Source organism: Culex quinquefasciatus, chromosome 2 (genome assembly GCF_015732765.1).
Source record: "Culex quinquefasciatus strain JHB chromosome 2, VPISU_Cqui_1.0_pri_paternal, whole genome shotgun sequence".
In the NCBI taxonomy this organism is placed as follows: Eukaryota; Metazoa; Arthropoda; class Insecta; order Diptera; family Culicidae; genus Culex; species Culex quinquefasciatus.
The window spans coordinates 84,186,061-84,209,546 of record NC_051862.1 but is presented as its reverse complement, the minus strand read 5'-3'; the positions used below and the strand labels follow the sequence as shown (position 1 = coordinate 84,209,546).

The 23,486-nt window shown below is 35.4% G+C and overlaps 1 protein-coding gene and 2 non-coding genes across 9 annotated transcripts; 2 read left to right on the top strand and 1 right to left on the bottom strand.

The window, feature by feature from the left end:
* Window positions 1-383: 383 nt before the first annotated feature.
* On the top strand, window positions 384-21,801 carry LOC6033388 (mitogen-activated protein kinase p38b). 7 transcript variants are annotated; one of them, XM_038253575.1, is made up of 8 exons: window positions 384-485; window positions 1,058-1,326; window positions 7,919-8,252; window positions 12,650-12,884; window positions 15,955-16,034; window positions 20,879-21,033; window positions 21,098-21,195; window positions 21,256-21,801. In XM_038253575.1, exons 2-8 carry the CDS (start codon window positions 1,223-1,225, stop codon window positions 21,324-21,326), a joined length of 1,077 nt encoding a protein of 358 aa, XP_038109503.1. In that variant the 5' UTR covers window positions 384-485; window positions 1,058-1,222; the 3' UTR covers window positions 21,327-21,801. The 7 variants fall into 7 exon arrangements, with proteins under 7 accessions (XP_038109503.1, XP_038109501.1, XP_038109505.1 ...); XM_038253573.1 differs by having other exon boundaries at window positions 393-762; window positions 1,061-1,326; XM_038253577.1 differs by lacking the exon at window positions 15,955-16,034 and adding an exon at window positions 20,681-20,760 and having other exon boundaries at window positions 393-762.
* Window positions 19,952-20,024, bottom strand: Trnaf-gaa. Its single transcript has one exon. It is a non-coding gene; the product is annotated as a tRNA-Phe (tRNA).
* A 1,051-nt stretch (window positions 21,802-22,852) lies between the features above and the next one.
* Window positions 22,853-22,925, top strand: Trnav-cac. The gene has a single exon. It is a non-coding gene; the product is annotated as a tRNA-Val (tRNA).
* The last annotated feature ends 561 nt before the right edge of the window (window positions 22,926-23,486 follow it).

Below are 23,486 nucleotides of genomic sequence, written 5' to 3'. Positions count from 1 at the left end.
TTTAAAGTGTTTTAAATAGTTTTCAATCAATTGTACATGTTTTTCAATGAAAATTTAAATTTTCAGCAAAAGAAATTGTTTTTGTTCTCTGATTTTTAAAAATCTTTACGGGGGGAGGCCAAATACTTTAAATGAAGTGGCTCAATGGCTCAATATAGTTCATGAATTTTATAACATTTTATTTATTCACAAGTTGTATTGATTCATTCGACCCAACTGAAAACAGTTCTTATGGGTTCCTTCTCTGAAACCGCGCAATAACACAACCCCCGTTATTCTCGACACTGCATCAGTGACAGCTCTCTTGACACCGTTACGTTCGCTTTGTCAGTTGCGATTTCTTTCCCCACAGCTCTTCGTTCTAGTGTCAATCTTCAGCCGCTGTCGCTACTGCTGTTCAGTTTCTTCGTAGCTTCGGTATTGACCACATCGCACTGGTACCGAGTTCCGCGTCGTTCGTTCGTTCGTTCGTTCTGCTCTCCTATGTAGGTGCCGGACGTTCGTTCTCACACCAGCTTACCGAGTACTGAGTAGTGTTTCCCGAGTTCGCGTGTCGTCTACTAGCGCTTTTTCGTAGTATTCAGTGTGGGATATTCCCGATAGTTTTTGTACCAGTGACGACGGGCGTTAATCGACTTCTGTGACGTGTCCCTGGATGGCTAATGGGAAGGAAATGAGGCAAAAATAGCATCGTTTCTTTTGATACTTATTGCGGGAGACGGTGTCGCGTCTAAGCCATAATAATATAACACACATCTGAAGGTAGTTTGAAGAAGATTGTGAGAGAGAGGTGTGTGCGGAAGAGAGCTTGTTTATTTTTGGTCTATTTCTGAGCTTGAAGAAGTCGCTGCATAACACCGACACCGTGTGACCTGTACAACTTTTTTTTACACTTTGTTGGGTTGTGCCAGCGGGGAAAAAGAAGGCTTACTGACCGGGTTATACAAGTACAGATAAGCGAGTTTGCAGTCTGAGTGACTTCATTAGGGAAAATTATCAACCTGGACGATATTGGCCGCGCATTAAAACGGTGGTTCCACCTTATCTCGTATTTCAGCAGTTATCAGCAGAAGAAGACATCATCGTTACCTGCAAAGAAGAGACTCGTCGCCGGCCTTAAAAAAGTTTGTTTACAGCGGTTTATACTAGGAATAAGGTGTGAATATTAGCAGTGAGAATAACCCCATAAGCAGTTATAAGTGAGGAGTGTGGGAATTTCGTCATGCCGAAATACTACAAGGTCGAGATCAACAAAACGGAATGGGAAGTGCCGGAAAAGTACCAGATGCTGACCCCGGTAGGGAGTGGTGCCTATGGGCAAGTTTGGTAAGTCTCGTCAACCCCTGTTCTTCCTGACATTCTGTACATCATCTGGTTTAATTCATTCAGAGAGAGGCTGGCTGGCTGGCTAGCGAAACTAATGACGTCATGTTTGCGTTGGCATTCGAGGGATGTTCATTCGCAGAGATGTTGACACACAGCGTTGACAGAGATACACGGGAATGAATGGCAACCTTTGCATTCATCGAAACCGGTCCTGGTTGGTATAGTGCTGTGATGGTGCTTGCCAACCCACACACCGTTTTGTTTCGTTCCCTTCGAAGAACTGAAGGTGTGATGTGAAGAATCGAATTAGCAATGCTGAGATGTAAATATTGATATTGCTGGCTAGATTGTAGCACGTTCACTTTGTGAAAAAGCTAAGGGCAAACCAGAAGTAAAAGTGCACATAACATACTACAGTTGAAGTTTGGTCACGATGCTGATTCCAAGTCGTGAACTGGCTCTAATTGGTCGGTCAAGTAGTAGCGAAAAAAAAGCAACAAGCACTAATTTATATTTACTGATCGCGATATCGTTCTGGCAGCAGTTTTTTAAGTCCATCAACGTCAACGACGTCTTGACTGCTCTCGGAGGCTAATAAATGCCGTCTACTGGCATCTCTTGGATAATAATATGCGGCTTTATCTGCCCGCTTGCGTAATTCGTTATTATGTGTTTTGCATACGCGATGGTACGAGTAGAAAAAAAAACAAACGAAACGCACAACAGTTCGATTGTTCAACTTGTTTAAGATGTGGCAAGGGTAAACTAGAGATAATCGATGAAATTTAGATCAATTTATAACTCACTCTTTATAACTTTTGGGTATCAGTTTACAATTTTTAGTCTTTTTAAAACATTGGTCATAACTTCACTTGTTTTATATAAAACATTCCTAATTGAGAGATAATGATTGTAGTGTAGATCAATCGAGTAATTAGCAATTCCGGTTCTTCAAAAACTGTTTTTTGTTGATATTCATCTTCTTTATTTTTATTTTCATCTGCATATCAATCATTATCTTTTGTCTGTTTATAATTCTTTTTTCATGCTTATCAGTAACTTTTGTTTTTATTTTTTATATCTTTTGTATTTTAACTATATTAAAAAAACCTTTAAGCTTGTCACAAATAACTTTCAGCAAAGTCTGACACTTACATGAGTTACACAATAGTGGATGTTTCTAATAACACAACCATGTTTGGTCCCGGTTGAAATATCTTTATTAAAACTGACACTTTCTAAAACTTAAAAATATTTCTATTCTGTTGACAACAAAACATTCACCCTAATGTTAAAAAATGCAAAAAATTAAAAAAAGAATAAATCTACGATAAACGGTGACCAAACGAATTTGTTGCATTTTGTGTGCCTTCCGTATGCCCAAAGAAGCCACTTTGCGTCATAAGTTTGTGCTTATCATTTTCAATACAAATTGGCATCTGTTCTTACAAAAACGTTACATTCGATTATCCGAAGTTTCGATTATACGAAGTTCGATTATTCGAAAGATTGTATGGAACCTTGAAAAATCAAATAACGACTAAATTATTTTTCCTTTTCTATACCTTTCTTACTTCAAATTCGAGTTTTGCGAGCCCATTTGAGTCAAATTTGAACAGTGTATTGTCGAGTATGGACTTTATGTGAATCTTTTCATCTTTTTGTTTTTGCTGATTTCAAATCACTTTTCGCCATTAAACATTGTGATTGATTGATTGATACTTTTAAAATATTGGTTTATCCAAATTTGATTTCGATTGTATGAAACAAATATTATACGATTTGATTGAGTAAACGTTAAACAGAAAACAGCAATGATAACAAAAATATAGGTATTCCATAGTAGTTCAAAAATCATTGCAAACATTTTTTTAACACCCCCCTATTAACACCCTTGGGATTTGAACTCATGACATTTCTGATTCAGACAAACAAAAAACATTAAAATTTTGTTGAAATTGGAAGAAGAATTGTTGAAAAATCTTGTACAACGATTTATGATTATAGTTGCACATTATTTTAAAATAAAACTACATTATTTTTAAAAGTTTTGTAATATCGTTGAATCTAATTAATTACCTTTTTTCAACCTTTGTAAAAAGATGATTGTTTCTGCCATGTTTTTTTTTTAATTTTGTTGATTGAAATTTGAACCCATCGATTGGAAGCTTTTTTGAACAAAACTGTTGGATTAATGTATTTTTTATATCTAACATTTAAACGACGAAAAAACAAAAAAAACCTGAAAATTTGAAAATAAAATTATAAGTAGTTGTATTTTTCGGTTGAAATGGCGTTTTTTTGTCAAGTAAAGGGCAAAGCAAGTATAAAAATTTAAAAAATGGAATTTGACTGAAAAAATGCTTTAAAATGCATTTTACACTAGTTCTGTTGTTTTTCAATAATTAGTTTTAAAAAATATAAGACGAAAACAAAACATTTAGCAAAAATAAACTTTTACCGGTACTGCACATCGAAAATTTTCAAGAAATTTAAAGATTTTTTTATAAACCATGCTCAAAATAAATTTAAACGCAGGGGAACGCATTTTGAATTGATTTCAGCTGATTGCACTTAAATTTCCATTGAATTTTTTTATGTTTTTTTTTGCCATTTGATTTTTCAAGCCGACAAATTTTTTTAAAAATATTTATACCAGCCTAAACATTTACAGAAAAAACATCAATTTTCAAATTACGTTTTTGTATGGACTGCTGCAAAACTTGTATGGAAAATAATATGAACAAACTGATGATGCAAAATGACTTCTTTTGGCAAACGGAAGGCACCCAAAAAGTTTAAACCAGTTTTAAAAAAACAACAGCAAAAAAATAAAAAAGGCTCATTTCGTAAACATTTGCTCAAGTTAAATTTGAAAATTTCATTAGGTTTAATAAACCCCTGGCTTGTTGAAAAAAAAAATGCTGTCAAATCCCAATCTTTTATTTAATTTTTGTTCTTTTTGGAACATTGTTCGACTGTTAAAAATATTTCTGCAATGCCAGACACAAAAAAAAAATAAATAAATCAAAAATTATTTAAAATTAAAAAAATCTGTTGGTCACAGTTAATTTAAAACGTACATAAAATTTTTCGAAAAAAAATGTCATATTACACATTTTAAGTTGAGTTATCGGATAAAGCAAAGATCAACCAGTTTACTTATCCCATGTCACAACGCAATAGAAATGAGAAATAACCATAGAGTTCGTAATGAAGGGCCAAAATACTTACTTGCCTAACTTTACTGAAAAACATATTTATAAACATACAGTCATCCCTCATATTCGGAACAGTTTGCAGATCGGCCAATGTTCAAAAATCATAGCAAATCGATAATTGAACTTAATGATTCGTTTGAAAGCTTTTCTTGCGATCTTTCGAGTACTGTATCGAACAACTTCAAATTGTAACTTTTATATCAAATTTTTTAAGAAAAACTTTGACCCTTGAAATCCACAAATTCGGAACACTTTTTTCTTACGGATGTAAACAAACTTTGGTTCTCTCCATAAGTACATAATTTTTACAAAATAGTGACTTTTCGCACTGACACCAATGAAACTCAAGCTTAGTTATGTTTTATGAATGGTCTGATAACTTTTTTTGTAAAAATATCATTTAAAGTTAGGTGTTCCACAATTGTGGGAGGCATAAAAACATCCCACAATTACGGAACAAGCAATTTGGAGGCAGTGTTTTGCTGCTCTGAATGAAATAATCTTGAGATGCAGTTTTTGCCTTCCTCACCTTACTGAGGAAAGGCTATAAAATCACTCGAAAAATGAACTTCTTAATTCGACCTCGTAGACCCACCTTCACGTATACCTATCGACTCAGAATCATGTTCTGAACAAATGTCTATGTGGATGTGTGTAGGTGGGTGGACAAAAAAATGTCACTCAATTATCTCCGAACTGGATGAACTCATAGTCTCATTCGATCCGTCTTGGGGTCCCATAGGCCTCTATTTAAAATCAGCAAGTTTAGTTAAGTACTTCGAAAGTTATGCTAAAAAAACGATTTTGGCGTATGTCCGGAAGATTGTAAAAAGGGTGGTTTTTGTAAGAAACCCTGTCGTGTTATATATTTTCAGAAAGGTATTAAAAATACCTTTCAAATGAGCCTAAAACATCAAGGATCTGACAACCCTATCAAAAGTTATTAGCACTTAAGTGTTATTTATACACTTTTTGGAGGCCGGATCTCAGATATTTCAGTAAAAATTATGTCCGGATCCATCATGCGACCCATCGTTAGTTAGATAATTGAAAGACCTTTCAAGCGAGCCTAAAACATCAAGGATCTGACTACCCTATCAAAAGTTATTAGCACTTAAGTGTTATTTATACACTTTTTGGAGGCCGGATCTCAGATATTTCAGTAAAAATTATGTTAGGGTCCATCATGCGACCCATCGTTAGTTAGATAATTTAAAGACCTTTCAAACATTAAGAACCTAAAACATAAAGAATCTGACAACCCTATCAAAAGTTATTGGCACTTAAGTGTTATTAATATAATTTCTGGAGGCCGGATCTGAGATATTGTGATAAAAATATTGTCTGAATCTTCCATGTGAACTTTCGTTGGATAGGTATTTTTTATCAGACCTTGCCGATGAGCCAGAAAAATTGAAGGTCTGCGAACCCTCTCAAAAGAAATCAGTAATATAATTGATTTGTTAAACATGTTAAGGGAATGTTGCTATTTTTACTGAATGTATTGACTTTATGAATGTGAGGAAGGCACCAACCACCTAAAGGTGGATTAAGTATCGTTTTTGTTTTGAAAGTACGACTTTTACTAGTGAAATAGCAAGATAATGTCCAAATAAAGGTCCTAAAAATAGTAGGGTCGACAGAAAAGACGAATTTGGCATGCTATTCACAAATTAACGAATATGTGGGATGACTGTAATACTTAGCACAGAAAACACTTCTAAAATGTATTTTACTTGTACTTTAAATTATAAAAATGCGTTTCACTATTTGTAAACACTGTCGCATTTCTCACCATTCGCATTCTGTGCAAAATTTCGTTGCTTTGTTTTATTATCTATTTACTTTTCCTCGATCGAAATGGTCTGTTTTATAGTCGTTTACAGGTATTTTCCAAGATAAACAATACCGTTTGACTCATACCGTCAATATGCAGATAAAACAGATCGCTTTATTTTTTCCTGTCTTTGTGAGCCAACCCGTTGATAAGGTCACCTGGGTTTAAATTGGTTCAATTACTGTTCTCAATTATTGGTAACGATGGTTTCGTTTTAGATTATATTTCCGAGCAAGTTATTAAAGTTAGTTGTGAACAGAATTCAAATGGAGTATTAATAATGAAGATACTGACAAAGTATCGTAACCATTCCAAACTAGTTATTTTTTTACGCAAAAGGTTAAAATGAGACCATCGAGGGAGCAGAATTAAAACTGTATTAGGCTCAATGACTAAGAATAATTTATTTCGATTTACGTAATCACACGATTTTCGCGATTATGTCAGTAGGTGTTCCTGTAAAATAAAAAATGAGGCTAGAACACAATTTTTGCAAAAAATTCCAACTTGATAATTTTTTGAGTAAGAATTTTTAAACCTTTTGCAATGTTGGCTTAAAAATAAATATTTCTCGATCACGACGATACCAGGTATATAAGTGCGACAAAAGGCCAAAGAGATTTCAGGCCAGGAAAGTCAGGATGCGTTTGTCGCACGTACAAGCTAGACTACCGTAAACATTTGTAATTATAACTCGGGACTCCAGCAACCAACTTCAACCAAACTTTGGGACAATGCACAGAATGGTGAGCCAAACAAAACGTGTTTGTTATTGTTTACATTGCGTGCTCTCGTTTTTGAATATTCAAGGTCAAACATTAAAACGCGTTTTTCTCGGAACGTCAAAATGGCGGGTGCGACAAGATAGCACGACGACGTCGACCTGACGTATTTTTGTTAATTCATGCAACTGTTTTTGCCACTGAGTTTGAACAAACGAGTGGCTCGACAAACAAACGGAACAAAAATTTGAAATGATATTTGGCAACGCTTCATTCGCTCAAGGCCCGAAAATATTTGCGATTGTTTTTGCCACTCAAAGGACATTGACTGGTTGGTATTGAAAACATTGTTCTTGATTATCTTTTATGGGGGTTATTTATACTTTTCTTTTACTTAAAAAACATTCGAATCGCTTATAATGTTTGGTTTGTTGATGAATCAACTCACTACAGATTCAAAAGGCTTCTTGATCCAGTTCTAATCTGTACCTCAATTTATTTAATTGCAAACAAACCCCTAATTGAAGCCTACACCACCCCGTGTGACGATGATGGATCGCTTGTAGATTTACCTCCCAAGATTTGTCCACGGCACAACGGACCGACCGACCGACATTCTTCGCGATTATGGTGGCACCTGGCCGCGCGTTGGTCACCAAGTAATTACATCGGCAAACATATTAATTAAGTCCGAGTCTGAGCAGCCAGTCGCAGTCCTCTCTCTGTCTCTGTACTAGTCGCCATCGGCTAGAAGTAAATCTCTATAAAGGTGGAGTGTTACAACCCGTAATTAACTCTGCTGTCTATTACAGTTCGGCCACCGACAGCCAGCACAACGCCAAGGTGGCCATCAAGAAGCTGGCGCGCCCATTCCAGTCGGCGGTACACGCTAAGCGAACGTACCGCGAACTTCGCATGCTGAAACACATGAACCACGAGAACATCATCGGGCTGCTGGACGTGTTTCATCCCGGTGGGAACACGCTGGACTCGTTCCAGCAGGTCTACATGGTGACGCATCTGATGGGGGCCGACCTGAACAACATCATCCGAACGCAGCGCCTCTCCGACGACCATGTGCAGTTTCTAGTCTACCAGATATTGCGTGGCCTTAAGTACATTCACAGCGCCGGTATTATACACAGGGTAAGTGAGTGGTGTAATGAGTCCGAGTTGGTCCGAGGTTCGAACTGTCGTTAAATGTTTGAGCCGTTCTTTCCGTTAAGGTTACATCACTTTATTGGTTTATAATCGTCACCGTTGTGGCGGTGTGCAGTGTGTTGTTGTGGTGAACAGTGGGCAAGGATTGCGGAAATCTGGTATCATTTTTTTATGACTCCATTTAAGCCACCAAAATATGTTGAAGTTGCTGTCACCGAAAGATTGTTATAGCAAATTTTATCAAAAATCGAAATCGATAATAAAATCGTTATCACTTTTGAATACGGGAATCAGGCAAAGTGGACTGTCGCAATGATTGTTATGAATTTATTTCGTTCAATGTTGCGGCTTCCAGATATTATTTTAAAACATTTTCGAAGCAATCGGATTGAGGACATTAGTTTGCAGAAGAGAAAGTAACCAGAGAAAAATCAGTTCCAAAAATCGTGAACAAGCGTTCATAAAATTCGAAACCACGAATAAGGTGGTCAAATTGCAACGCTTGTCCACGATTTTGGGAACTGATTTTTCTCCGTGTATAAGCTTATTGGTGCAATATTAGCTGAGATACACAATTTCGTAACATAAAATGTATCCTTCTCCTAAATTTCTGGCTGTCATTCCATTATACTGCCCCTGATCGCATAAATGTCCCATATGTGTTTTCATCGCATTTGAGTTATTGGTGCAGTTCAAATCAAAACCGTGTGATCTTTCAGAAAAGCCTACAACATCCAGTACTTTGTTCTAGAAATCAGGAGGAAATCCAGTTTTTTTTTTGTGAAAACATAACACGTAGCCTAATGTATGAAAAAAACTTCGATTGCGTTTTTCCCAGCTTGCTGTTTTTGCATATGGGACATTAGGGCGCCCCAAAAAATGAAAAGTTGTCAAATCATTGGTGCTCACCCCTAGAATGATAGATTAGGATGTCAGGAACAATGTTTTCATACAACAAAAAAAATCCCAAAAATAGTTTACAACTCGCGCGTGGAGCTTGAATGAAAAAAGTGCATTTTTCGAGTATTTTTTCATAAATGCGCGTAACAATCATACTAAAGTCATTCAAATTTGATCGCCTTGGGCTTCAAGTTATAGTTTAATGTCCCCTGAACAAATTCCTGTACATACATGGTCCATTAAAGCTTGTGTTTGAGCATGGCAGGGCGTTTTAGGGAGAAAAATTTGTATTTTTAGCTAAAAAATTTCAAAAATCACTCCCCAAAACGAGCTAAAAAAAATTGCAAAAAAAGTCAGCTTATAGGAATTTTTACGGAGATCATTTTGATTTTTTGAACATTCAATTTATATCCACGCAAAGCCGAGATATTTGCATTTTAGTGAACAAAAAGTGAGGAATTTTCAAAATTCTTAGTATATCGTCGCCATCGTGCTAACTTGTCGTACGTGCATTTTGGGCCAAATTAAGTTAAGAATGCCATTTTGTGCAGCTCACAATGCCTCACCTTTTGACCTTCACAGATCCCCAAAATTCGATTTTAATCCTGAGATATTCAACAAAAACCGATAAAACTCCGTTCATTTTTGTCACTTTACATATGAAAGTAGTTTCAATCTTGTCGTGCTATCTTGTCACTCCATGAAAATTGATGTAAGTGCGACAAAAGGCCAAAGGGATTTCAGGCCAGGAAAGTCAGGATGCGTTTGTCACACGTACAAGCTAGACTACCGTAAACATTTGTAATTATAACTCGGGACTCCAGCAACCAAATTCAACCAAACTTTGGGACAATGCACAGAATGGTGAGCCAAACAAAACGTGTTTGTTATTGTTTACATTGCGTGCTCTCGTTTTTGAATATTCAAGGTCAAACATTAAAACGCGTTTTTCTCGGAACGTCAAAATGGCGGGTGCGACAAGATAGCACGACGACGTCGATATGAGCGTTTTTAGCATATAACATGGGGTACTATGATTGCAAATGAGAAGGCATATATTTTGGATATTTTTATTTTGCTCGCTCAAAACCGATATTTGTTAATAACATTTCATGAAAAACATGAGATTTTTTCACAATGTGATGTAAACGACATACAGTCGACTCTCTGGCTGTCGATCTTCTCGATATCAATATTGCTCCATCTATCGATGAATTCTTCAGTCCCTTTAAACTGCATACTTCGATTGGCTTTATTCCTCGATATTTTCTCTTGCTTGAAGGATCTCTTCCTCGACGGTCCCTTGGATTCTGTTTGCTTTAAAAATCTCTTGCGGTTGTCAATATTGTCACTATCTCATGGCTTGCATAGACATTTTTCTTTGCGAAACGAAGCTTTGAAGGGTGTTTGACATTAGTTTGTTTTTGTTTGCTGGACGTTGCCATGATTTCTCCCATAGCTGGGTACCAAGAGAAACATATTTTCAATCGAGTCTTCATTTTGCATCGTTCTGTAAACTGATGATTCTCTTCCTCGACGGTCCCTTGGATATTGACAACTAGAGAGTCGACTGTATTTATAAGTACTGCTATGTCATCTTCTCGATATGAACAAATAAAGCTCTTATGGGTGACTATTTTTGAAAAGAATATTTTTGTTAGGAATGAATTTGTTTCATTCGAATGTACATGCAAAAAAAATCACGTTCATAGCTTGGAGATATGAACTTTAATAAAATTACTTTTGATTCATGATTATTTGTCGTTTACGTCACATTGTGAAAAAATCTCGTGTTTTTCATGAAATGTTATTAACAAATATCGGTTTTGAGCGAGCAAAATAAAAATATCCAAAATATATGCCTTCTCGTTTGCAATCATAGTACCCCATGTTATATGCTAAAAACGCTCATATACTAAGAATTTTGAAAATTCGTCACTTTTTGTTCACTAAAATGCAAATGGCCAAATGATGCATTTCAGAACCTTAAAAATTTACGCTATTTTAATGACGTATGAAAAACTTCATTTTCTGATTGCTCAATGTCTTCAATGTCTTTTAAGCAAATTTGTATGAAATTTTCTGATCCATTCCAAAAAAAAATGTTCAGTGATAGTCAAGCTTGATCATGATTACTACAAGCAAAAAGTAACATTGTTAAAAAAAACTTTAACTTGAAAACTGTGCACGATATCTATTGTTATGTACTTTTTGATGACAAATTTGATTTTAAATTTAAAAATAATGTCAAACATGTTGTCTGGCTGCTTTTTCTGATATTTTTTTTTTTAAATTGGTTACTCTGTCAAATTAATTTTGACACAGACTGGTGTGACTATTTTTTCTGAAAAGTTCTAAACAATATCTAAAATTTTGCCAAAAACAAAAAAAATGATACAGATTTTGGAACATATTAATAGCCTTTTTGCAATAACTTATTATGCTGAATGTCTTCTTTGGTCATAGAAAAAGAACACACATAGTAATCCAAATGAAAAAAAAAATCTTAAAATAAAATTGCTCTACTTTTTCAAGATAACTTGTTTTGCTAACAGTCCTACACAATCTGATTGGTACGAATTTTTTAAATCACGGTGTTATATGGCAGAGGATCTTAAAAATAATTTAAAACCCCACCTTTAGAGTAATAAAAAGCTTTTGAATGAGCGATATTTAGCAAATTTGTATCCAGGTATTATGTATCTAAATTTTCTTAACAAATTCTACAAATCAAAGATTTTTATTCGGTCTTCTTGGTTCTTAATGCTATGATTTTGGAGTAATTTCAAAGGAAGCTAGAAATCTGGAAATGTTGGTTTCGAAAGCTTTTTATTGAGTGACAAATATTGGGGAAATATTTAAATATGTAAACAATTGGTTTATCGCTTTGCGTGATTTCAGCGGGTTTCAGACTAGATTTCACCATGTGATGTGATGATTGTCTAAGCCTAGGTTGCCTAGGAATCGGTAATTGGGATATGTAAACAATTCGTCAATCATTTACTAAGCTTATCAGTTGGCATTTTTTGTAATTTTTTTGTTTTTCTATTTGTGAGACCTGAACATAACTAAGGCTATCAACCGTCGTTGTTTAAATTGAAGTGGAATTGTAAAAATTCTGCACACTTCCAAGTATTGTAAAGTCAAATTTCTTCTTTTTTTGTCACAAAATTACAATAAATAATATATTTAAAAAAATAGAATATTTATATAAATCAAAAATATATCAAAAGCTCCAATCAACCCCACTGTTCACTGGTGCCACACTGCCTTAGCATGAAAGCAAATTACCCATTATTATTTACGTCTGGACACTTTTTCCCCCGCTCACACTACCCCGCAGGTGTAACCACCCCCTTTTAGCCACGCGACCCATTCGGTCGTTGGGTCAAGAAATCAATACCGACTGGGGGCAGTTAATGAGTTTTACAAGTGCTCACCGATTTGTGTTTTTTTTCTCTCTCTATCTCTCTCTATTTCAGGATTTAAAGCCGTCCAACATTGCCGTCAACGAAGATTGCGAGCTTAAAATTCTCGATTTTGGTCTGGCCCGACCGACGGAGAACGAAATGACCGGTTACGTGGCGACCCGGTGGTACCGGGCGCCGGAGATCATGCTCAACTGGATGCACTACAACCAAACGGTGGACATCTGGTCCGTCGGGTGCATCATGGCCGAACTGCTGACCAGCCGGACGCTCTTCCCCGGCACGGACCGTATCCTTTTGTCGAAAAGATTTCCCCTTAATTATTACCGGCTCTTTCAGGAAGCACATTGTTTTGCCCATTTTGCACCACTTCCTCATGTTTACTGTACAGTAATGTTCATAACTTTCATTTGTGTAAAGTGTGCGCTTTATGATGTGTCTTTTGTTTTGAACCCTTTTTCATGTCAAATTCCGCCTTCGACCTGCGTCGTTCAACTTCATCCCAGCGAAGTGGCGCTTGTGCATGAATGGCTTTTCACTTTTCACCTCCCATACGAATCAATCGATGGCTTTCTTTATGATTTGGACACCATTCCGTAGAAAAAAAATGTACTGTTTTGCCTTCGCTTTTTGCACAATTTATTGATTTTTGATCCATTTAAAACTTGCGTATTTCATCAAATCATCGAAATCGTCGTTGAAAGACATGTTACAACCGTGAAAATGCTAATTTGTTGAAAACAAAACTCTTCATAATTTTTGAAACACATTTTTCAAATGGTTCTAATTGGGAGAGATTAATTTCATCAAATTCATAATACCTGAACCTGGCTTTGTGAAAAATTGAAAAGTTTTAGTGAAAATCCTTTTTTACCGAGGACCCAGATAACAACAATGCATAATTCTTCAACGCAAATAATTTAAAAAGAAGGACACATATTTATAAAAAAAATTAAGGCTAATTTCAGTTACTGTGAAATTATATTCAGCAGTTATACTCAAAAGTCTCAAGACATAACCTTAATGGCATTGGAAAACCTAACTAACGTCATTTTATTATGTATCGAGACATCTCCAGGACAAAGGACAAACCAATAAATAAAATTGTAAGCAACCATGTGCACCCCCTTTTTTGCTACCCTCATAGATAAACGTGGGTGCGCATGGTTGCTTAAGATGATTCCATAGCATTTGTAAGCGAAATTTACAGTTGGATTTATTTTCAGGGAATTCACTAAAATTCAATTGTGTCGATTGGAGCTTGTTCAGGGAGCTCAAATCTATGAGCAATTCTCTGAGATTTCGGTCATTCGATTTTTTTTTTGTATTTTTTAATCCGGCTGAAACTTTTTTGGTGCCTTCGGTATGCCCAAAGAAGCCATTTTGCATCATTAGTTTGTCCATATAATTTTCCATACAAAATTGGCAGCTGTTCATACAAAAATGATATGTGAAAATTCAAAAATCTGTATCTTTTGAAGGAATTTTTTGATCGATTTGGTGTCTTCGGCAAAGTTGTAGGTATGGATATGGACTACACTGAAAAAAAATGATACACGGGAAAAAAATTTGATGATTTTTAATTTAACTTTTTGTCACTAAAACTTGATTTGCAAAAAAAAACACTATTTTTATTTTTTGATATGTTTTAGAGGACATCAAATGCCAACTTTTCAAAAATGCAATTTGAATTTGCAATCAAAGAGTACTTCAGTATTTTTTTGATAAAGTGCAACGTTTCCAAGTTATAACCGTTTTTAGGTAACTTTTCTGAAAATAGTCGCAGTTTTTCATTTTTTTAAAATAGTGCCCATGTTTGCCCACTATTGAAAAAAATATTTTTGAAAAGCTGAGAAAATTCTCTATATTTTGCTTTTTCGGACTTTCACATTCAATATTACGCCCATTTGAAATGTTAGTCTTGATTTAATTTTTTTGAAAATATTTTTTTCGAAAAGACCGCAAAATTTTACGAATGTTTCATATTGTAACATTGTAAATCGGACCTATAGTTGCTGAGATATCGACATTAGAAAATGGTGGGTTGTTTGGGTGAGACTTAGAAAACATCAATTTTCCTGTTTTTTAACCTTTGCATGGCAATATCTCAGCAACTAAGGGTCGTATCAACAAAGTCCAAAAAAGCAAAATATATATAGAATTTTCTCAGCTTTTCAAAAAAAAAATTTTCAATGGTGGGCAAACATGGGCACTATTTTTAAGAAATGAAAAACTGCGAATATTTTCAAAAAAGTTACCTAAAAATGGTTATAACTTGGAAACGGTGCACTTTATCAAAAATTTACTAAAGTACTTTTTGATTGCAAATTCGATTTTACATCGAAAAATGAAATTGAAAAATTTTTGCGACCAATATTTCGATTTTTTGAAAAAATCTGTATTGATTCAAAAAATCATAACTCGGTCAAAGATTTTTTGCCCATTCTGGAAATTTCTGAAAAGTTGGCATTTGATGTCCTCTAAAACATATCAAAAAATAAAAATTGTGTTTTTTTTTTGCAAACCAAGTTTTAGTGACAAAAAGTTAAATTAAAAATCACCAATTTTTTTTTTTACCTCGTATCATTTTTTTTTCAGTGTAGTCCATATCCATACCTACAACTTTGCCAAAGACACCAAATCGATCAAAAAATTCTAAAAAAACTAATGATGCAAAATGGCTTCTTTGGGCATACCGAAGGCACCAAAAAAGTTTCAGCCGGATTAAAAAATACAAAAATTAAAATTAAAGAAAAAAGACCGATTCCGTAGAGAACTGCTCCTATCATATCTTGACGAAATTGAAGCGTTGAAAGACTTCAACATCAAAACTGTCGAGTTGAGTTATGATGATTTAACAAACATACTAGAAACAAAATGTAATGATTTTGACATAGGTTTTAAAAAATCTCTGCCAAATCTAAGATATTTTTTTATAAAACATTGAATATTTTTACATGATTACAAAAAAAAAACCTCCACTAAAACATTCAAACATTTTCTGTGATTTGGTAAACATTCAACTTCTAATAGTTCCACTTCCGGGAACGGCTTCCATACGTCACCATGGTCCATCAATCCATCCATCCGGTGCAGCACACGATTCACCAGAGCTAATTCGACTTTAATTCTTGAAAATAACCACAACACACACATTCTCCGCCTTGTTTACCGGCAAGCCGCGGGTAAACACATTCAGAACCGCCCAAACCGCCCAAATCATTCGTGCACAATGCAGCAGCCCTTCCAAATAAACTAGCAGGAAAACAACTTGTTCGTAACTTACCACGTGCGATTTTCTTTTAACTCATAAATCTTGGCGCCTTTTTGCGGTCGTATAACTTGAAATCCATACACAGACATCCATCAATTAAACCTAATCATGGAGATTTTGGGAACACCAAACGAAGAATTCATGGCGAAAATCTCCTCGGAAAGTGTGAGTAATGTTTCTACCTTTATTTTATTTTTTATTACCTTATTTGCTTTAGGTTTTACACCTGTGTTATCTAACATTGACCTGCTGTGTGCGCTGTGGGAAACTGCTTCTCTTGTGTTTTACTTTTCCCTGTAATCCCTGTAGAATTCTGCAATCTTTTTTCCCCCCCTTTGGCTATATTTAAATTTAATTAAGCTACTAACAAGTATGGTGCGCATTTTTCTTTCCGTTCAGAAAGCCGTGCAGCTAATATAGATGTAGCTGTTACATACCGACACTCAGTTGAATGAAACCAACAAATTGAGTCATTTTTCTCATAAGCCAAAATTTTGTCATACTGTAAAAAAATATTGACTAAATTTTTTTGTGCGTATGTGAAAATGTTATTAATTCCAGTTAACTGCACATCTGTTTCCGTATCATTTTTAAAGATTTCATAAATAAACGGAAGGAGTGATATTAGGCTTTGCAACAAACAACAATGGCTAACAATACAGTCCAGACTCGATTATCTAAAGCCTCGATTTTTTCCAGAGCTTTGTAAGTATGTCTACATGGTTCTAGAACTTTGCAGAACTCAAATACATCGTTCCATTTTTTTTGCGCAGAATTCCACAGAGACATTGCTACTAAAAGTTGGAACGATGTTTTTGATCGAAGCAATTACAGATTTTGACCAAATCGAGTTCTGCAAACTTGTAGAATCACCTAGATGTAACAAAACGGGTCAATTTTGCGGGCATTTTAGGGTGTGACTGGTGTACTGAGCCCGAATACCAAATATGGGCTTGATAGGTTGGGACAGGACCTGGCGCGTTGATTTTGAATTTTAAATTAGATTTAATCCGTATAATCGTTTTTATTGTATAAGATTGGACTGAGTTGAGAAACAGTTTCTGAGAGAGAAAAAAAGAGGTTTTCCGAGTTTCAACTAAAAATTATCCAATATTCAGATGACGATATCCTGGCAATATTCAGGCCGATTTTCAGTGATAAATACAAATTTAGAGCATTTCCTGATCTTTCAATGATTTATTCACAATTGACAATTGAATTTCCTTGGAATAAAATATCTCAACAATTAATTTTCTGAATTTGAAGGTATAAAAAAAGTAAATTCCAGGCATATTTACAGCTTTTCATCAAGATTTCCTAAGATGAACACAAAATAGCGAATTAGTTAATTTAATGGCCCAAAATTTTGAAAAAATAGTTAAAAATGAACAATAGTTACACTTTCAAAGGAAATTAAAAATGAGGAATTCCAGCTCAAATCAGGATTTTTTTTTTTTTTTGGTACTTTTGTATTCGACCCTCTTCGATTTCAATGAAACTTTTTAGACATGTTATTATAGGCCTATATAAGCCATTTTTGTGTATATGGAGCCAATTTTACTTGAAAATAACATTTGAGAAGGGCGTAGGTTATTTAAATATTTTTGTATTTTTCAATTTAAAAATTACTGTGTCTTGAAGCCGTTGCATCGTACCAAAAAGTGGTCAAAGACAAACTTGTAGGAAATTAGACGAGCTTTCCGGTAAAAATACACTTAAATAAAAATACACGCCACTTCTATGAGATTTTTCCATTGTTATGTATAAAAGTTAAATTTAAAGCTGATGTCACGATTTTTGATCGTTCAAAATTTTTGAGGAAATAGCCTAAGATGTTACAAAATGACTCACGAAAAATTCAGGATGGTATGTCCCTCCTAAAAAAAATACAAAAATCATTTACTAAAACTGATTTTTTTTAAAGTGGTCTAAACTTCAAAATTTTCAATATCCGATAGTGGGAATCGATTCCCCAGACAATTTAAAATAAAAGTCTCCTTATTGACCATTGTCCTATGTCCAATCCTTGTGACGATACAGCGGTTTTAAAAATAAAAATGTTGAAAAATAGGTTTTTTGGCGGTTTTTGGCAATTTCTATATGACAGACTTGATTTTTCAGCCTCGGAAATATTTTTACCGGAAAGCTCGTCCAATTTCCTATAAGTTTGCCTTTCACAGCATTTGAATTGGATGTATGGGCTCACAGATACAAGCTTAATTACAATTTCTCATAACTGAAATTAGAACTTTTTTCAGTGTGGTGGAAACCTAGATAGTAAATAAGCTTACGTGAATATTAAAACGAGTCAAATTAAAAAAGTTATCAAAGGCGAACTCATGGGAAATTGGACGAGCTTTCTGGTAAAAATATTTACTAAAAAGAGAGACATACCATCCTGCATTTTTCGTGAATCATTTTGTAAGTGGCGTGTATTTTTATATCAGTATATTTTTACCGGAAGGCTCGTCTAATTTCCTACAAGTTTGTCTTTGACCACTTTTTGGTACGATGCAACGGCTTCGAGATACAGTAATTTTTAAATTATAAAATACAAAAATATTTAAATAACCTACGCTCTTCTCAAATGTTATTTTCGAGTACAATTGGCTCCATAAACACAAAAACGGCTTATATAGGCCTAAGATAACATGTCTAAAAAGTTTCATTGAAATCGGAGAGGGTCGGGTACAAAAGTACCAAAAAAAATCCTGATTTGAGCTGGAATTGCTCAAATGAAAGTTTCAAAAAATACCTAACTTTAAAAGGGTACTAGCTCTTATTGAAAAAATGCCTGGCTGGGCTGTAACAGATTAGAAAAGAACATACAATTTCCCTTAAAATGACAGCATCACATATGAGCAATGGTCTATCTTCAAACACTTCACATAAAAAATAAATATTGTTTGAAAAGAAAGGGCGTTATCTACAATCAACTTAACACAATTTAAGGGTTGGTATTAGAGAGCCTATTTGAATCAAATGGTGTTTATTGATTACAAATAATTGAAAGTGATTCTAACCTAATTCGATTGGAACCCTGATTTGACAGCTCATTTGGAACCCCGAAGGTAACATTTCGCCTCTCCATAAAGGCTCTCTAGTTGGTATACGTTGCTTACGTTGTTATTGAAATATTTCAAATCTTATGTCAAACCACTGATTTAAAATAGTTTTCCATTGTAGAAGGTTTTTCATTGAATTCTAATTTCTATTTTAAGTGATTGTAGATTGATCATATCGGGAAATTGCTGAGGTTTTTAAATTATTCTTGAACTTTTCTGATTAAAAATACGAAATTCGTAATTTGTCCATATCAGGAGTTTTTTTTAAAGGTCCAATAAACCAAATTTCCAGTTTAGGCTTTTTGGGTGTTCTTGAAACCGCCTTGAGTCAGGGGTATTAAAAACACCCAAAATGCAAAAACTGCTAATTTGGTTTATTGGACCTTTTAAAAAAAATCTTGGGTAAAATGTTGACATTTTATGTCTACCGTATATAAATATAAAAATAAAGTCAAAACTTTTTCCTATATGCAACTGAGTGTACCTGTGATAGGTTTCCAACTGTAATTGTTTACCCCGATCTGTACCAGTCTCTGTAAAACTGTTCTCGCCAAGTACGCTTCAGATGCCAGCACACGCTTCTTGCATGGGGTTGTTGTTGGCACTTTCAACATTCTTTTCCCTCTTGGGGTTGACCCCTCCTTCCCCCACTGCCGCCCTACTACAGAGCATATTTTCTCGATCTGGTTTTCTATAATCGTGCCTTCGCTTCATTCGTCAGTCCATATATTGGCAGAACAGCACGCCGGGTACCGCCGGTTCGTAATTGAGACATTAATACAATCTTTTTATGTCCCATAAAATGCCTGAATATATCAACAACTTCTTCGGTCGGTGTTGTTGCTGTATACAATTTTTCTGTTTGAATGGTATTTTTCACGCCTTGTACATTTTTTTTGCAGATGCAATTTTATTTTGAAGATTTCACGCCAAAGAAAAGATAAAATCGCCCAAACTTACTCAAACTATGTTTGATTAGTCAAAATTATAAGTCATGTTCAAAAAAGAACATCCGTTTGCCGAAACCCGGGATTGAACCGGGGACATTTAGATCTTCAGTCTAACGCTCTCCCAACTGAGCTATTTCGGCCGATGAAGATGGGTCGACAAGAATACATCGTGCGTCACTGCTTTGCGCGAGGGGTTGCTATGGTGGCAAGAGAAAGCAACTTTATTTTGGGCGTGACGTATCTCAACTTATGTCGCAGCAATGTTGCGCGACCGTTTTGCAAGACATGTGGTGTGACGCCTATGTGAAAATGTTGCTTTGGGTCGAACTTGTTTTGCAACTAAGGTGACTGATTGATATTTTGTTACATAAACTTCTATTTAAATCCATGGAATATTTTTTTTTTTTTGCTTTTCTCTCGTTGATACTAATTGAGATTGAGAGTAAAACTTCCAAAAATCATACAAACTGAAGAAAAACGGTTTCTAACGGTTGATGCTATATTTTATAATTTAGTTATTTATTGCCCTTCTTGTTGGACTATCGGTTCAGAATCCTTCGTTTCCCTTTAACTCTCGCACTAATCGGAATGCTATGCTTTTAACTTATATTTGGCTCCAAAACTCTTACCCCTCAAACTGTTCTAACATATCAAAATTTCGCAAACAAATCAAAGACCCTTAACTCGTACTGAATCGTTTGATGCGCGCGCTCTCCTTCTCATAATGCTCTGCGCACTCGTTTCGTTGTAAAATTAAACGCACTGATCGATCAATCGAAAAAAAATAAATAAACAGACATCGATCACCTCACGCGCATCATGTTCTTCTGCGGGACACCCGGAGACGAGCTGATGCAAAAGATCACTAGCGAAGAGGTATGTGTTGTCCGCATCAGCTTCCACGGCAGTGCTCAAAATCAGAATATCAGCCTTTTTATTTAAAATTATTTGCAAGTCAAGACACTTAAAATTAACGTTTTTCGCATAATTTTAGGCAAGACACTACATTCGATCCCTACCGAAAACGGAGAAACGGAACTTTAGTGACGTCTTTCGAGGTGCCAACCCGTTGGCTATCGATTTGCTAGAGAAGATGCTGGAACTGGACGCTGATAAGCGTATCACCGCCGAACAGGCGTTAGCTCATCCGTAAGAAGATTCTAAATTACTAGTTGAGTACTTTTGCCTAAGTTTTATTGTTTTATCAACGCAGATATTTGGAGAAATACGCCGATCCAACTGACGAACCAACATCCTCGCTATATGATCAAAGCTTTGAGGACATGGATTTGCCCGTGGAAAAATGGAAAGGTAAATCCTTTTAAAAATCTTTTAATTTGATTGTGTTATTAAATAAAAATTCAATTTTAGAACTTGTTTTCCAAGAGGTCGTAAACTTCGTTCCCCAGCAGCATGCGCACATCGGTGGAGATGCCCAGTGAAGATGCAGCTTGCTCTAAACCCCTAAACACGACGGAAAAGTCATTATTACAAATCTAGCTTCTAATCAAAACACCTTACAAAGCATATAGCAGCGAAACAGTGAATGGCGATCGATTAATCTTGGTTAAGAATACGTGGCAAAGTGCGTACAACTAAATATGTACAACAACACAAGAAAACAAAAATAAAAAAACAAAACACAAGTCCTTTTTATAAGTGTCCAAGGCATGCGACATCGTGAAAGACTCAACACACATACACCCAGATGAAAATATTTGTGATTTGCATTATAAATGGAATGTGTCTCGTATATTGTGAGAAATCATTGGCAGGGAATTATTTCTAAAGTGTTTACTTTCACTAAAAAAATATGTAAGCTTTAAGGAGATTGAAATTGAAAAAAAAACATATATTTTCCCTCTGGTTGTTAGGTATATTGTCGAATTTTGAATAAAAATATTCATGCTGCGTGTAGATTCATCGTTTTATATTATATTGTTTGAAGAAACCCTTGCATTCCTTATTGCTACCTAAGCTGTTTCCCAATTATCTAGCAAAAATTAAATCAAACCATCCACATTAACGACCCCGGGTCTTTTGTGGTCTCTATAGGGGGATGGCGTCGCTATTTTTAGACCACGTTTTCCACTTTTTCTCATCGAAACCGACTACTTTATCGACTTCATTTTGCTGGGCGAGATAGGACGCCGTCTATTTTTAGACGATGACTCAGCACTTTTCCACTTTTGCACCTCAAAAAACCAGGTGGCAGCACGATGTAACGCCACGTCCCTATTGCAAGTTTCTGTTCGAACCTAGGAGTCCGAAGGCTTGAATGGGTAGAGCACCCAAACCTCTTTCTACTCCAAGGAACCTTCACCCCAGTGTTTGAACTGACGACCTTTGGATTGCTAGTCCAACCGCCGCCAGCGATTCCACCGGAGTAGGCTTGGTTTGGTGTGTTGTTTGTACTTATGGCATGGAGACGACTCCTACACCTGGAATGACTTAACGGCCTAACAACCAAGGCCGGGACCGACATTTTACTTCCTCATCCGATGGAAGGTTGCAGCAGATGGGAATCGAATTATCAAGCACTCAGTTTAAAAACAGTTGGTTTACCAGCAAGCAAGAGTGACAAGAGTGATTTATCCCACAGACATGTCACAAGTTGCAAATTGTCACAGTGCCATGTCGCAAGTTCCACATTGTCACAGTGACATGTCACAAGTGCAAATCACGCTCTTGAAAGTATCGATTAAGCAGTACTTATGACATTATTTTTGTTGCAAGTTTGTGTCTTAGCTATAACCAAGGCAAAACATTTGTTTGGATTCATTATCTTATTAGACGCAAATTTATGACTCGACTGCCAATTTATAGCTCAACTGGATCTTGACTTCTTTTGATGAAAAAAGTAAAATAATTTCAATAACATTGACTAAAATCAAGTTATAAAGGTAAAATTAAGTGTTATGTCACCATCCTAAAAGCAAAATACGTTTTGGATCCCCTACATGTATCGGTTTCCGTAGTGTAGTGGTTATCACGTCTGCTTCACACGCAGAAGGTCCCCGGTTCGAACCCGGGCGGAAACAAATTTTTGCTTTTTTTTTTACATGATGAAATGGAAAAAAAACTCAGTACGAAGAATCGTAAAAAAAATATATTTTTATGAGTTTCAACAAATTCAACAAATAGCGTATCCTTTGATTTTTTTTTTTTGATCTTCGGCAAAGTTGTAGGCTGGGATGGGATAAACAAAGAGAAAAAAACCTATTGTCAAACTAAACCACTTTCAACATGGCCGCTTCTGTCAACCTAAACCAGTCCTTTCTTATGAGGAGAAAATGAGAAGTATTGTAATTTGAGTTGAAAAAAAAATTAAATCAATTTCACAAATAATTGTAAATTGGGTACTAAAGCCCTATGTCAATTTTTATGTACAACGGTAAAAAACACGATTAAAAACCATTTCTAATCACTTTTTTTCATTTAAACGCAAATTTTTTTTTTGACAAGACAACATTTTTTCGATGGATCTACTATGGTCCCCTTGGAACGAGCTGTCAAGTAGGAGCTTTTCTGTCAAGAAGGACCGCGCAGTTAATTTTTCAAAATTGATTTAAAAATCCATTTTCAACTCTTTGTGGTCGTAC

Excerpts from the sequence above, each read along its gene's own strand:
- LOC6033388 (XM_038253575.1), top strand. The coding sequence starts at position 1,223 with ATGCCGAAATACTACAAGGTCGAGATCAACAAAACGGAATGGGAAGTG. Across the intron at positions 1,327-7,918 it reads GGTGCCTATGGGCAAGTTTG|TTCGGCCACCGACAGCCAGC; the intron begins GTAAGTCTCGTC and ends TGTCTATTACAG. Across the intron at positions 12,885-15,954 it reads GCTCTTCCCCGGCACGGACC|ACATCCATCAATTAAACCTA; the intron begins GTATCCTTTTGT and ends ATCCATACACAG.